This window comes from Tarenaya hassleriana, unplaced genomic scaffold, assembly GCF_000463585.1.
Source record: "Tarenaya hassleriana unplaced genomic scaffold, ASM46358v1 Cleome192, whole genome shotgun sequence".
Taxonomy (NCBI): Eukaryota; Viridiplantae; Streptophyta; class Magnoliopsida; order Brassicales; family Cleomaceae; genus Tarenaya; species Tarenaya hassleriana.
The window spans coordinates 113,054-125,951 of record NW_010965319.1 but is presented as its reverse complement, the minus strand read 5'-3'; the positions used below and the strand labels follow the sequence as shown (position 1 = coordinate 125,951).

Sequence of the window (12,898 nt, the reverse complement as noted above, 5' to 3'; positions counted from 1 at the left end):
AGACGTTTCATTCAAGATCAAAGCATATTGATGTGAGGCATCATTGGATTCGAGATATCTTTGATTCGAAGGAGGTTGAGCTCGAGAAGGTTCACACTGATGACAATGGTGCTGATATGATGTCAAAGGTGCTTCTTAGAGGGAAGCTTGAAGTGTGTCGCAAGATTGTTGGAATGACAGATTCTGACTTCATAGTCGGAAGGGGGAGATTGTTGAATTGTCCGCCTAACGAAGCCAAGGCAGCCGCAAGGCGGCGATGAAAATTTCCTCCTTAGGCCCCACATGTCTTTTGTTTTGTTAGGCATGTTTTGCCTATAAAACGGAGGCTTGATAGAGGGGGAGAAGCACACAACACAGAGCGAGAGAGAGCAAGAAGCAGAAGGAAAAAAAGGAGAGTGAAAAAAAAAAGTGAAACAAATTGTGTGGGTATTCGGGGAGAGATTCGATCAGAAAATATTCTGATCGATCTAAAATTGTGAGAAGAGTTTCTACACTCCGACGGAGGATTTTCAGAAGTTGTTCTCTACAGTCCGAATCAGCACAGTTCTGATCGTCGGGATATTTGACGGTGTTTTTCGTCTCTAGTTGAGCTGCAAATCGGTATACTTATTCCTGACCCTTTCGTCTTTGATTTATACGGATGAGTTATTGCCGGAATCAGAAGTCACAGGGTTGATTTGCAGTTTGGTTACGACTTGTGGGTAGTGTTCTCTCGGGTTATTGATATTAGAATATTGGAGTTAATATTCTGTAATCTTAGTGTGTTGCTGTGTGAACATTGTAATAAAGTTATAGTGGTCCTGTGGTTTTTACTCCTCACACCGAGAGGGTTTTCCACGTTAAAATTGTTGTCTCTTTTTATTTCGATATCGTTGCACTAGATATTATCATCCTCGCAGGTTTACACAAGTAAGGGGTTTGTGTTACTGATTCACAACAAACGATCAAAGTAACGTAAAACCCCGACACCATGCAACTCACTTTTGACATATGGCTCAAAATGACTTTATAGGACTTATAGAAATGATCCATATGACCATATTATCCAAATGATCGAAAACCATCTATATGACACATAACTCGCTATGAAACCCATATGGCTCAGTATTCTATTACTTTAAACTTACATTTCCATCGTTCGATTTTCGTTGATCTCTCCCTCTCTTTCGATGCTTAACGTCACTGATGAGTGTGTTGAAAAAAATAAAACAGTTTCAAATCTCCTTTGAAATCTTCTATTTTTTTTTATTCTCCTTCGAGTTTACTTTTTTCTCACTCCTCTCCTAAAAAAATGCGAAATTTGAAAGTTATAAACCGTCTTTTGAAATTCCTTGATAAAAGGAGGGGTTTTCTTTCATTTTCCCTATATTTTTTTAAAATTTTCATTGTACAGAGAGAATAAATGAGGAGTACAAATATTAAATGTCGATAAAAACGGAAGGTAAAAATATTATTTTGCAGAATAATGTATATTAATGAGGGATAAAAATCTAGATTCTAGTGAGAGATAAAAATATCATTTTGCAGTTTTTTTTTAGAAAATTAGGGTTTAGAAAAGGTAGTAAATAAATTTAAATTAGTAATGGAAGATATTTTTGTATAAGTCTCATGAAAGAAGCCAATGCCAAGACTCTATTTATATGTATGGAACATTTGTTTATAAATTAATCCTCCATCGCAATGAATAAAATAAAAAGTTATTATGCGAATTTGTTAAAAAAATTCTAAGTAAAGACAGAAACTTTAAAATTTTTAAAAATATATCAACTGTTCATATTATATTCTATATTGAAACCTGACATTTTAAACGGATACAAGAAATCATCATAACATGTATAATAAATTAATTTAATTATAAATTAGAGATTGATTAGTAGTATAATATATATGCCTCAGTAGGGGTGGGCACGGATCGGATATCCGGACTTTTTTAGATATTTGTATCCGTATCCGATCCGTACAAATATCAAATTTTGTTATTCGTATCCGATCCGTAATTTTCGAATATCCGCAAGTCCGGATATCCGAAAAAACACCGGATATTTACAAATATCCGTATTCGACCAAAAATAAAAAAATAATTTCTTTATTCATTTGATGATACACACATTGGATAATGCTATTCTTAGAATTGTTGGGTATAACACATAGAAGACGACTCATAAATTGATTTTTGGTTTGATAGATGAATCATTCATTGATCTGCAACTTCAAATCTGCAAATGATATATGAACATTGACCTATTAAAAAATACAGTTTCTCACCGTGATATTGATCTCGTTGGACATGGTATGTTTTTCAGACATGTTTTTTACAAACCCATCACCCAACAATTGACCACAAAACATAAGCTTCAACCAAATTCAGGTCACTAAAGGACATCCATGGAAAACGCGAGAGAAACGACGCTCTGCCCTCACCGTTGGGATTCGGAATGTCAATAACTTGTCCAAGAAAACCCTGCCAATAATAGAAGAAATCGAAGACGATGATTAAAGATTTTGTCAGAAAATTTAGGAGAGACGGAGAGAAAGAGAGAGAGTCGGCAAAGATCGATGATAGATAGAGGGAGAAGGGAGAGGAAGGCGCATACTTACGAAGAGGGAAAACCCTAACATGTTTTTTATGTTTTACACAATTACCCCTTATATATAAACTAATTACAAAATTAGCCATATATTATTAACATTACTAAAAGGTACGGATCGGATCAGATATTTCGGATAATTTTATTTTGATATCCGTATCCGATCCGTATCCGACAAATATTTTGAAACCAATATCCGTATCCGATCCGTGAACTCCGAATATCCGAATTTTCGGTTCGGATACGGATCGAATAACGGATTGGATCGGTTTTTCCGGATATTATGCACACCCCTATGCCTCAGTATTCATAAGCATTTTTGTTTTATGTATATTGGGTTGGGATTTAATCGCATCCCCAAAATAGAGATTTGATGTAACCCAACCAATCACTTAATCTTTAAAGAAAATCTAACAAAAGATATAATTTGACTATTTTGTTTCATAAGTTTTCTTAACGCCGAAGAGAAATAAAAAAGTAGAATAAAATAAAGGAAAAATGAAATAAATCCACACCAATTTATTCAAATTTGTAAGATCAGATTTTGAATTTGACAATAAATCACATTAGATTTAAAATTTTCCCAATTACACTAGCAAAAGGATAAAATTAATTACAATTCCCTATATAAAAGGGGATTTTCGATGCCAACATTGTATAAATATGCCGACGTGGTTTTCCACGTAATAAAAAAGAGGAACATTTATGACACGTCAGCAGACACATCATCGATTCGGTTCAATTTTTTTGGTTTAAAATTAATCTCGATTACGATTTAATTGGAATTCTTACCGCTACCGTCGATGGTGTAACTGGCCACCGTGAAACGTGAAATGTCGAGTTTGCCCTCGACAACTTCTTTAATTTTCACCGAGCTATCCCACCTGATGGACCCAAATAAGTCCTTGTTCTCCTACCCTGATTTCACTCCTCCCTTCAGTGTACCGATGTTATGTTGACATTGAAAATCCCCTTTGCGTGGGAAATTGTAATTTAGTTTGTCATTTTGAATGGATAATTGGAAAATTTTAAAATTTAGGGTGATTTATTATCAAATTAAAAATTTGTGTATTAGTCTTATATATTTGAATAAATTCACGTGGGTTTATATCATTTCTCTCTTAAATAAATAAAACATGTAAGAAACAGACAGAAAAAACATGTAAAAAAACACAACGGTAAAAAACAAATTAGTTGACTTTGAATGGATTCCAACGGTCAAGGAGCGCACCTTCCACTATGACACGAAGAGTCGAAGACGATTCCCAAATGGAAAACAACATTATCTATAAATTTCCATTTAAATATGTATATATAGACATGAACGGAAAAATAGTTTTGGATTCTTTTTTCTCCGGTTTTGGATGAAACACTTTTGTTTTAAAGGAATGTCAGGAATTTGTTTCTGTAAGGCTGTCCAAAATTTTATCGCTAAAATATTATATTTCCTTTTATATATATATATATATGTATGTATATCATCATCAAGAAATATGTAAATAACGATAAAAAATGACAAAAGAAGAAATTTGTACACAAATAGGGGAGGAAATTTAGTGATGGAGATATAATATTTACTACGCCATTATTTTTTACTTAGATAAAATTATTCATACACAAAGAATCTTTGAATAGTAAAAGAAATTTTAGTAAAAAATAAAAAAATCTCATATAAATTCCTCAATTTTTAAAAATATATCAAATAAGTACCTTAACTTTTTATTTTATAAAATAATAACTCAAATGTCAAAATGTATCAAATTAATATATCTAACTCTAAAAATTGTATCCAATTAATCTTTCAACTCCTAAAATTGAGGTCAATTTTCAATCAAAACCCAAATGATTTAGATGTTTGAATGAATATATAATGGGTTTGATTAGAAATTTTCTTTAATTTACGAAGTTGAAGTATTTTAATATTTGATGTATTATATTATCAAATTAAATGTTAAGGTTGACATATTTTGAAAAGTTAAGATATTTATTCAAGAATTTTTTTTATAAAAAAGTATTATTAAAAAATGTAAATCCAGTGATTTTTGTAAAATATTTATTTTTAAAACATATTTATTTTATTTAAGTAAAATTATTTATAATCCATTTCTATATTATATTCGACTGAATAGAATTTATGTTATAATACTTATCCAAATCTAATCATATTAATTTTGTTCAAAAATATATATTCCAATTAGAAATGATTTCTAACTAACCATAGTTGTGATATGGATAAATTGATGTCCAAATTAGAAAACATCAATTCTGGGGAAGACACGATTTAGGGTTCAATCCTACAAATATATATTGAACAAATGTCGTCTTGTTTTATCATTAACTTTTGATTGGAGACTCGGATCGCTTCACTGTTTGAAGATTCGCTTGATCCTTTTATTTCTTCGATCTGCGCTCTTTTTGATCCCTTCCCCCATTTCTTGCACCTCACTCTTATTGTCCCTCTCCTCATCTCTCTCTCTCTCTCCCCATTTCCGTTTTAAGATACCATTTCGCTCTCTCGATTCTGTTTGTCCTCTCCAAAATCGCAGGAAAGATGGGTAATTGCCTCTCCAGCTCCACTAAATCCACATCTGAAATTGCTCCCTTCGACTGTGTCAAACCCACTATTTCCGGCTCCGCTTACGCCGCTGCCACCGCCGGCGTACCTGCTCGGGTCTCCGCCCCCCAACGCCTCGGCGCCCCCGTTGTCGCCACGGCCTCAGACAGAGCCACCGGAACTGCCACCGTCAGATTATCTGGACCACCAAACAGTCTTGTCACATCTTATGTCCGTTTCGCGCTTCTCCACAAGAGGGTTCCTCTTAGATTCGTTCCCTCAGAAGATCAGAAGCCGACGATCCAATTAGGATCGGACACGGTGTCGGGATCCAAGGAGATCCTGGTTGGTTTCATCGAGAAGAAGTTCCCGGAGCCGAGATTAATGATGGGGAAGTTCAATTTGGAGGGATTCGACGATTCGACGCCATTGATAGCGAGGGTTACTTGGTTGCAGCACAAGAGCATGGTGTGGCACGTGGAGAGGATGGCGAGGTGGGCGGAGGATCTGGCGGCGCGTGGAGGGAGAAAGGCGGCGGATCCGTCGGCGGGGACGCCGAGGATGGAGATGAGGAAGTTCGGAAAAAACTATTCTCAACTTCAGGAGCTGATGCTTGAGCATGCTCAAATGGAGGAGAGAATCATCTTCCCTGTTCTTGAAGCGGTCGATCGAGGTAAAACTTTTTCCACATGATTTTGACAAGTTTGTGCTTAGTCTCAACAAGTCAAATGTTGTTGATTCATATAGATTTTGATTCGCATGATCATTGTTATGTTTGGATTGATTGCTAGGTGAAAACAGTGCTGATTTGATGTGAAATTGATGATCTTTCTTCATCGAGAAATGACACAACCCTGCGTCTCTTTCTGATTAGTGACGGGTTTTGGATATAGGCCATGAGTATTATTCATGTGAACGTGGAAATAATTTTTACTAATTGTGGAATTGGGAAGCGATGTTGATGTTGAATTATGGAATTGGAGATGGAGAATGCATGAAACACAGAATGGCTCTTGCCTCTTAGTGTAATGCTTATGTTGTTTGCTTTTTGGACACTCGTGATTTGCTCATTGCGACAGAGTGTAGCTCTGCTGACAAATTGAGGATCTGTGTTCAATATAATCCAACGCAAGGCTGGTTTGATGGGTGGTAATGAGAGTTGTTTGCATGACAATGGACATATCCGATTCATTTAGTTGATTCGAAGTGGAGAATTTGCGAAAGGCGATGTGGATATGGTCTTGTCTTGTGCGACTGTTGTGTTGTCTTGATCAACGGGTTGTGAATATTAACGATGCAGGGGTATGCAAATCTGCGAACGAGGAACATGGGAGAGAACTGCCGATCATGAATGGCATCAAAGAAGACATCAAATCCATCGGAGTCTTGGACTCCGGAACCTCTGTCTGTTCAGAGGCTCTCTTCAGTCTCGTCTCCCGTCTCAATGCGTTACAGGTAAATTATGCTAACAGTGATCGATGTCTCTCCATACTGGAGTTAGCATGTAAAACACTGCTGGTTGGCGTTTGAACAGGAGAGATGTAAAGGGCATTTTGTGGAGGAAGAGAAGGATCTGTTGCCGTTGGTGGAGGCGGCGGAGCTAAGCAAAGAACAGCAGAAGAAATTACTGAACGAAAGTTTCGAAGTGATGAGAGGGACTCATTCCCATTTGCTCGACTTCTTGCTCGAGGGCATGCTTCCCATTGAGGCAATGCAATATCTCGACTTGATCATGAAGTTCGGTGATGCAAATCTGATATCATCCATGCTTTCCCGGAACATCGGGTAAGAGACCGTTGTGAATTTTATTTTTCATGTAAATATCAGTGAGATCGTTTTAGCAAATCCTTCTAGCTGAAGAAAAGTTCGAAGAAAAAGAAAGAGAATAATGTCTCTAGGTTGGCTACTACTACGTGCGGCACAAATTACGGCATTTGTTGTGTAAAGTTTTCACAGGCTTTTTTGGTTGATCCTTCAAATACGTAATAGCAGTTCTGTCGTTATCTACACAAATGGTTAGAGTAGCAATATGGGGTCCATCAAGAACTTCAAAGCGTGCAAAGAAGAAGTTTAGATTGTACATTGCCATAAATTTTCGATTTTATATGCATTTGAATTATAGGGGAATTTAGTTATAACTTTGTGCTACGAAGTCCAAACGACGTGATTCCAATTAGAAATGATTTCTAACTAACCATAGTTGTGATATGGATAAATTGATGTCCAAATTAGAAAACATCAATTCTGGGGAAGACACGATTTAGGGTTCAATCCTACAAATATATATTGAACAAATGTCGTCTTGTTTTATCATTAACTTTTGATTGGAGACTCGGATCGCTTCACTGTTTGAAGATTCTCAAACTAGACAGAGATTCACGGGATACACAATAATAATTTCAAGATCATGTATATAATAAGCTTAATTTAATAAATTAGATTAAAAAAATGACATGATTCTTGTTGGATCAAGTTCTCGTCAAATCCAAGAGTTCATAACATTCTTGGATCAAATCCAAATGAAGTTTAGAAGTGAAGAATATGATCATTTGGTCAGATTCAAAGATAAATGATCTACATTTATTGTTTCGAAATTTGCTTTTAATAATTTCAAATTTTGCACCTTTTTTTATTTCATTTCTAACCATTTATAACCTATAAATATGAAACATGCATATTATGAAATAGATGCGAGTTTAGTGAGTTTGAAAATTTCTTTTTTGAACCTTTGACTTCTCAAATAGAGTGAATTCGTTCGTAGTGTTCACTGACTTATCAACTCATTAATTTCATAAACGGATTATGGTGTCTTCGCAATACAAATTCAAGCTTTCCACGCTTAAATCACTTGAACTTGTACTTTGACCAACACCAAAAAAAAAAAAGTTACAGATTTCTATGAACTTTCACAAACTCCTTTTAACATCACATTTGGTTTCGTGTTATGGGTGAGCATGTGAGTCAAAAAAGAGTTTGTTGGTGTTGGCTCAAAACTTGTGAAATCAGACGAACTAAAGGCTCAAGATATCAGTTATGTCTGAATTTACGGAAAGAAGTTATTGAATCAAGTTTTTTTGTGACAGTTTTTGGTGGTTTATTAACCATTGATTTGTCTATAAGAAGCAGTACTGAAGTCTGTGGCACGTATTGCAGTTTCTTTTTCTGCAATCATTTTGTTGTGTTGCATGTGTTCTAATGTGTGTGTCTGAAATAAAAATACGTAACGAAAAATTTTATTGTGACTCTGTAAAACAAAATTTTTAACGTATTGCATATTTGGTTTTTTTTCGTTAAGAAAAAGTAGCATAAATGTGTCAGATTTTTAATTAGATTTTTTTTGTTACATTTTTTGAAAAAGAATCTGAGAATTTTCATGTAATTTCGAAATAAAGCATACTTTTTTTATTTTGTATTTCGAGGACGTAGATTTCCACCAGACGGCTTCCGGTGCGAGTTTGTCTTTGACGCGTACATTTAACGTGCTAAAGGAGCACGTATAGTTTAGCATGGACTTTTTTATATAGTCTAGGCCGATGCATAAGGCTCAACCGTCTTGCATAAAATTAAAATGAAAACTGATGACGGTAATATGTTTGTTTAATTGAAATTACTTGGGACTGATTTTTTTTTGCCACCACTTCTCTATTATATACTTGAATATTAGCATTATGTTAAAATGTAAAATTATATGATGTGTATATGATGCTTGTGATAGTTGTAAGAACCCTAATTGAAAAATGATGATGTGTAGAACTAGTTTCTGGCAATGATACAGTTCTCAACTTGGTGGATGTGAACCCTGAATAAGTTAAGATATGGAGAGAGACAATCCCTTAATACGTGAGAATCCTACAAAAGGAAATGGATAAATTGAGACTGAGAGGGTTAATTATGTTAAAATGTAAAATTATAGGACAAGTTTCTGATGTTTTGAAACTGTTTGGTTCTATTTGTCATTGATTTTTTAAAAAAAATATTTCTTATTTTGAAAACAAAGTATCCCTTACCGTTGTTGTATATTTTTTCTCTTTTTATTGTTTAATTATGGAAAACAATCTTTACAAATGTTTCTTGAAAAGAAATATAAATCAAAATTTATTTAATTAGTATCTACCACTATTGTATAATTTTCTCTTTTTTATTATCCAATTATGGAGAACAATCTTTTTCATATTAAATATCTTAATTTGGTCTCACAATACTATGATAAATATTAAAAAAGATACAAAAATTGTGTTGTTAATTTCTTAAAACAGGGTCTCCTAAATCTAGTAAATCATTGTTTCAAATATTCTTAAAACAGGGTCTTCTAAATATGCGAAATACTCACAAAATGTTGAATATGTATGACACAACCCTATATGCTTTCTTTGTGATAACTCTTTGAACTCAAATCTAAGTGAGAGAAATTTCATTAAACCAACAATGACAGAATATACGCAATATGGAACAATTGACATTCGGAAAAGACCTGCTAATAAAAAAGGAAACCGAAAACTGGAAGGGGTACAGGTTCATTCTTGGTATTTCTAAATTCCCTTTGAGTTGTCTTCCTAATAAATTTCAAATCCCCAACAATGTAAGGTTTTGTAATCTGGGATAGGAAACGAGTGGTGTGAGAGGCTGGCTTACATTGCAATGAGTAATAATCTTGTGAATTACCTTGAGAAGCAACTCAATTAGGGCAATGTTGCCGCTTCCAACAATGTCATGAACTGGTGTGGAGTATATTTCGTCACCCCCTTGCTTGGTGCCTTTCTTGCGGATGCCTATTTGGGTAGATACCAGACAATTTCAATCTTTGTGATAAGCCTTTGTAAGTTTTTTTGTACAATTAGTGACAAGTTTTTTCTAAACTTGTATATGATATGGTTTTTTCTCATGCATGTATAGGGAATGATGCTCTTGACATTACCAACTTTTGTCACAAGTCTCAAACCTCTGTGCAAAGGGGATGTGTGCAACCCGACTATAGGACAAACTACTTTCTTCTTCATTGCCCTTCTATATGATTGCACTCGGGACTGGAGGCATCATACCTTGTGTTTCTGCGTTTGGTGCAGAGCAATTTGATGAGTCAAATGAGACTGGAAAGAAAAGAAAGGAATTTTTCTTCAACTGGTTTTATTTCTTGACAAGCATTGCCTCTGCGATTTCCTCATCTTTTCTTGTTTGGATCCAGATGAACATCAGTTGGGGTTGGGGGTTCGAAGTCCGTACCATTGCAATAGCTATCTCGACCATATTTTTCTTTGCAGGTCGTAAGTGTTATAGAATTCAGAGTCCTGGAGGTAGTCCTATCATGAGGATCCTCCAAGTCATAGTTGCGTCATTAAAAAGATCAAATGTCAAAGTCCCTCAGGGTAAATCTCTTCTTCACGAGATTGAAGATTCAAAGAGCATTATCAAAGGAAGCCGAAAACTTGAACATACTGACAAACTTACGTACCTTTAAATACATGTTATGAAAAGTTCAACATAAATTTTTTTGTAATCATTTTGTGTATGATAAGAACTACAAGAACAAGTTACTTATTTCAAACGCTTTGCAGGTTTATTGACAAGGTAGCGGTGTATAATGAGAGCGACAATCGAAGTCTCTGGAGTCTATGTATAGTCACTGGAGTCTATGTATGGTCACACAAGTCAATGAGCTCAAAGCATTGATACACCTCCTACCTGTTTTGGCCTCTGGTATAATCTTTGCGGTAATTACAACCAAACTGGCATATTGTTCGTCCTTCAAGGAAACACTATGGTCTGCCACATGGGAGCTCGCTTCACCGTCCCCTCAGCCTCACTCTCCCTCTTCGACACCCTCACCGACGTCTTCTTGGCACCTATCTATCAAGTCATCATCCCTTTTGTGTGCAAATTCACTAGACACGAACGTGGGTTCACCCAACTCCAACGCATGGGCATCGACATGGTCACCTCCATAATCTCCATGATCTCAGCGGACATCCTCGAAGTCATACGCTTAAAGTATGTGAGAGAACACAACCTCTACGACCAAAAAACTGTGGCGATGAGTGTTTTCTGGCAAGTCCCTCAATACTTTTTTGTAACGAGGCTTCGGATCCATGAGGAGTCTATGTTCGGCGTTATTGCTAACAACTGTGTCTTTAGGGAGTTTCTTGAGCACGCTATTGGTTATAATGGTGATGTCGATGACCACATCAAGAGGAAGGCTTGGTTGGATCCCACATGATAACTTGAACAGAGGTCATATTGATTACTTCTTCTGGTTGTTGGCCGTTTTAAGTCTCCTCAACCTGTTGGTATACCTCTTCATCTCAAAATGGTACACTTATAAGAAAATTGCAGGGAGTGAGCTCTGAGATGACTAGTTTCTGTTGAACACATTTATTGTCATCTGAGTATTTCTTAACTGAGTGTTGTGTTTGAAAGGTTCAATGGTCCAATTTGATGTCATTCAATAAGGTTACAAAGATTTTTGGGTTTTAATTCGATATATATTTAATGACTTGTTCAAGACCAAAACTGGTCTCATGGATTAGTGGGATTTTATTATATAGTTGGCTTTTAATAGTCCAATTCCAACACGTAAGACCTGCCTAATGGACTTTTAAAGAAGGTCCAATATAAAGTAGATTAAGTTAATTAATTTAAATATGAGTTGTTAAAATGAAATTGATTTGATAATAATATGTTTGCGATTAATTGAAACTACTTGAGATTGAATTTCTATTCCATTTTTTGTAGGATTAAGATGAGTTATTAGTTGTATATTCTCTGTGAATTTTTGTGGTGAAGTACTGAATATAAGATGTGTTCCGATGCATGAATACAATACAACAGGAAATAAACTGAAAATATGAATCGAAAAACAAGCCAAACCCGAATATGATCTTTTAAACGTGATATCACTATTCTAAACTCTCTGGTTAGTTGTCATTGTGGAAACAGTGATGAATTAAGACCAGTATGAGGTGTGATTGATGCATTGGATACAAATCATGATCATAGGTATTCGTTGGGAACGAGTGATATGATGACCCGCATAAGATTGTCAGATGGACACGAGTCATGACTTGAATCTCATACATAGCGATTCGTTCTTAGATCTTTAGACCTGAGATGTCTAGAGTATCTGATATGAGGAGTGACGTGTCTTCACTGTGTCAAATTTCGTCTTTAACCGAATGATTATAACGGCGTTGCTCAGCTACGTTCACGAATCATATGGAGATAATAAACATGCAATATGAGACTTGTCACCTCCTTAGCGAGAGAGATGTCTCTGGGCCCCTCGTGGAAATCGGACTGTGAAAACGCGTGGCCACACTATAGATGAAGTTGCATCTATTTTATCAGTCGATTTGCCAAAACGAAAAAGTGGTTGAACTTGAAGGGTGGCTCATACTATGCCCTTGTTCAACATATGATATCATGAGACAAAGGATCAGAACTCGAGCTGTTAATACCTTGGTTAGATCACCTCTAACTCAATTCTAGGTGGGTGGTCATGGCGTCTTACTAGAGGCTAACCATGACTTGTGGTTCGGAAAAAGTTCCCGAAGTCATTACCACTTAGAATGGGCTTACAGGGTCACACACCACTAGGGATGGACTTATACGTGAAGAATCCGAAGAAAGGAATTGAGATTTGACCGAAACGAGCATGAGAAAGTGTTCTTAGTGTGTTGATCCGGAGTTGACCACGTTTGGCCAGCCCCGGACCACGTTTGGTTAGCCTAGAGGGTTCGGACTTAGCTCATGGTCATCTGCCCAG

General features: G+C 35.8%; 1 protein-coding gene and 1 pseudogene across 1 annotated transcript; both read left to right on the top strand.

Annotated features, from left to right (window-relative positions):
* Positions 1–4,998: 4,998 nt before the first annotated feature.
* LOC104811342 lies at positions 4,999–7,110 on the top strand. The gene is made up of 3 exons (XM_010538006.1): positions 4,999–5,815; positions 6,443–6,597; positions 6,677–7,110. The coding sequence occupies exons 1-3, from the start codon at positions 5,140–5,142 to the stop codon at positions 6,929–6,931; spliced, it is 1,086 nt and encodes a 361-aa protein (XP_010536308.1). The 5' UTR covers positions 4,999–5,139; the 3' UTR covers positions 6,932–7,110.
* Positions 7,111–10,038: 2,928 nt separating this feature from the next.
* On the top strand, positions 10,039–11,483 carry LOC104811345 (annotated as a pseudogene).
* The last annotated feature ends 1,415 nt before the right edge of the window (positions 11,484–12,898 follow it).

Bases quoted from the DNA above. Each gene is read 5' to 3' on its own strand.
- LOC104811342 (XM_010538006.1), top strand. From the start codon at position 5,140: ATGGGTAATTGCCTCTCCAGCTCCACTAAATCCACATCTGAAATTGCT. The intron at 5,816-6,442 runs GTAAAACTTTTT...TTAACGATGCAG, and splicing joins TCTTGAAGCGGTCGATCGAG to GGGTATGCAAATCTGCGAAC. The intron at 6,598-6,676 runs GTAAATTATGCT...GCGTTTGAACAG, and splicing joins CCCGTCTCAATGCGTTACAG to GAGAGATGTAAAGGGCATTT.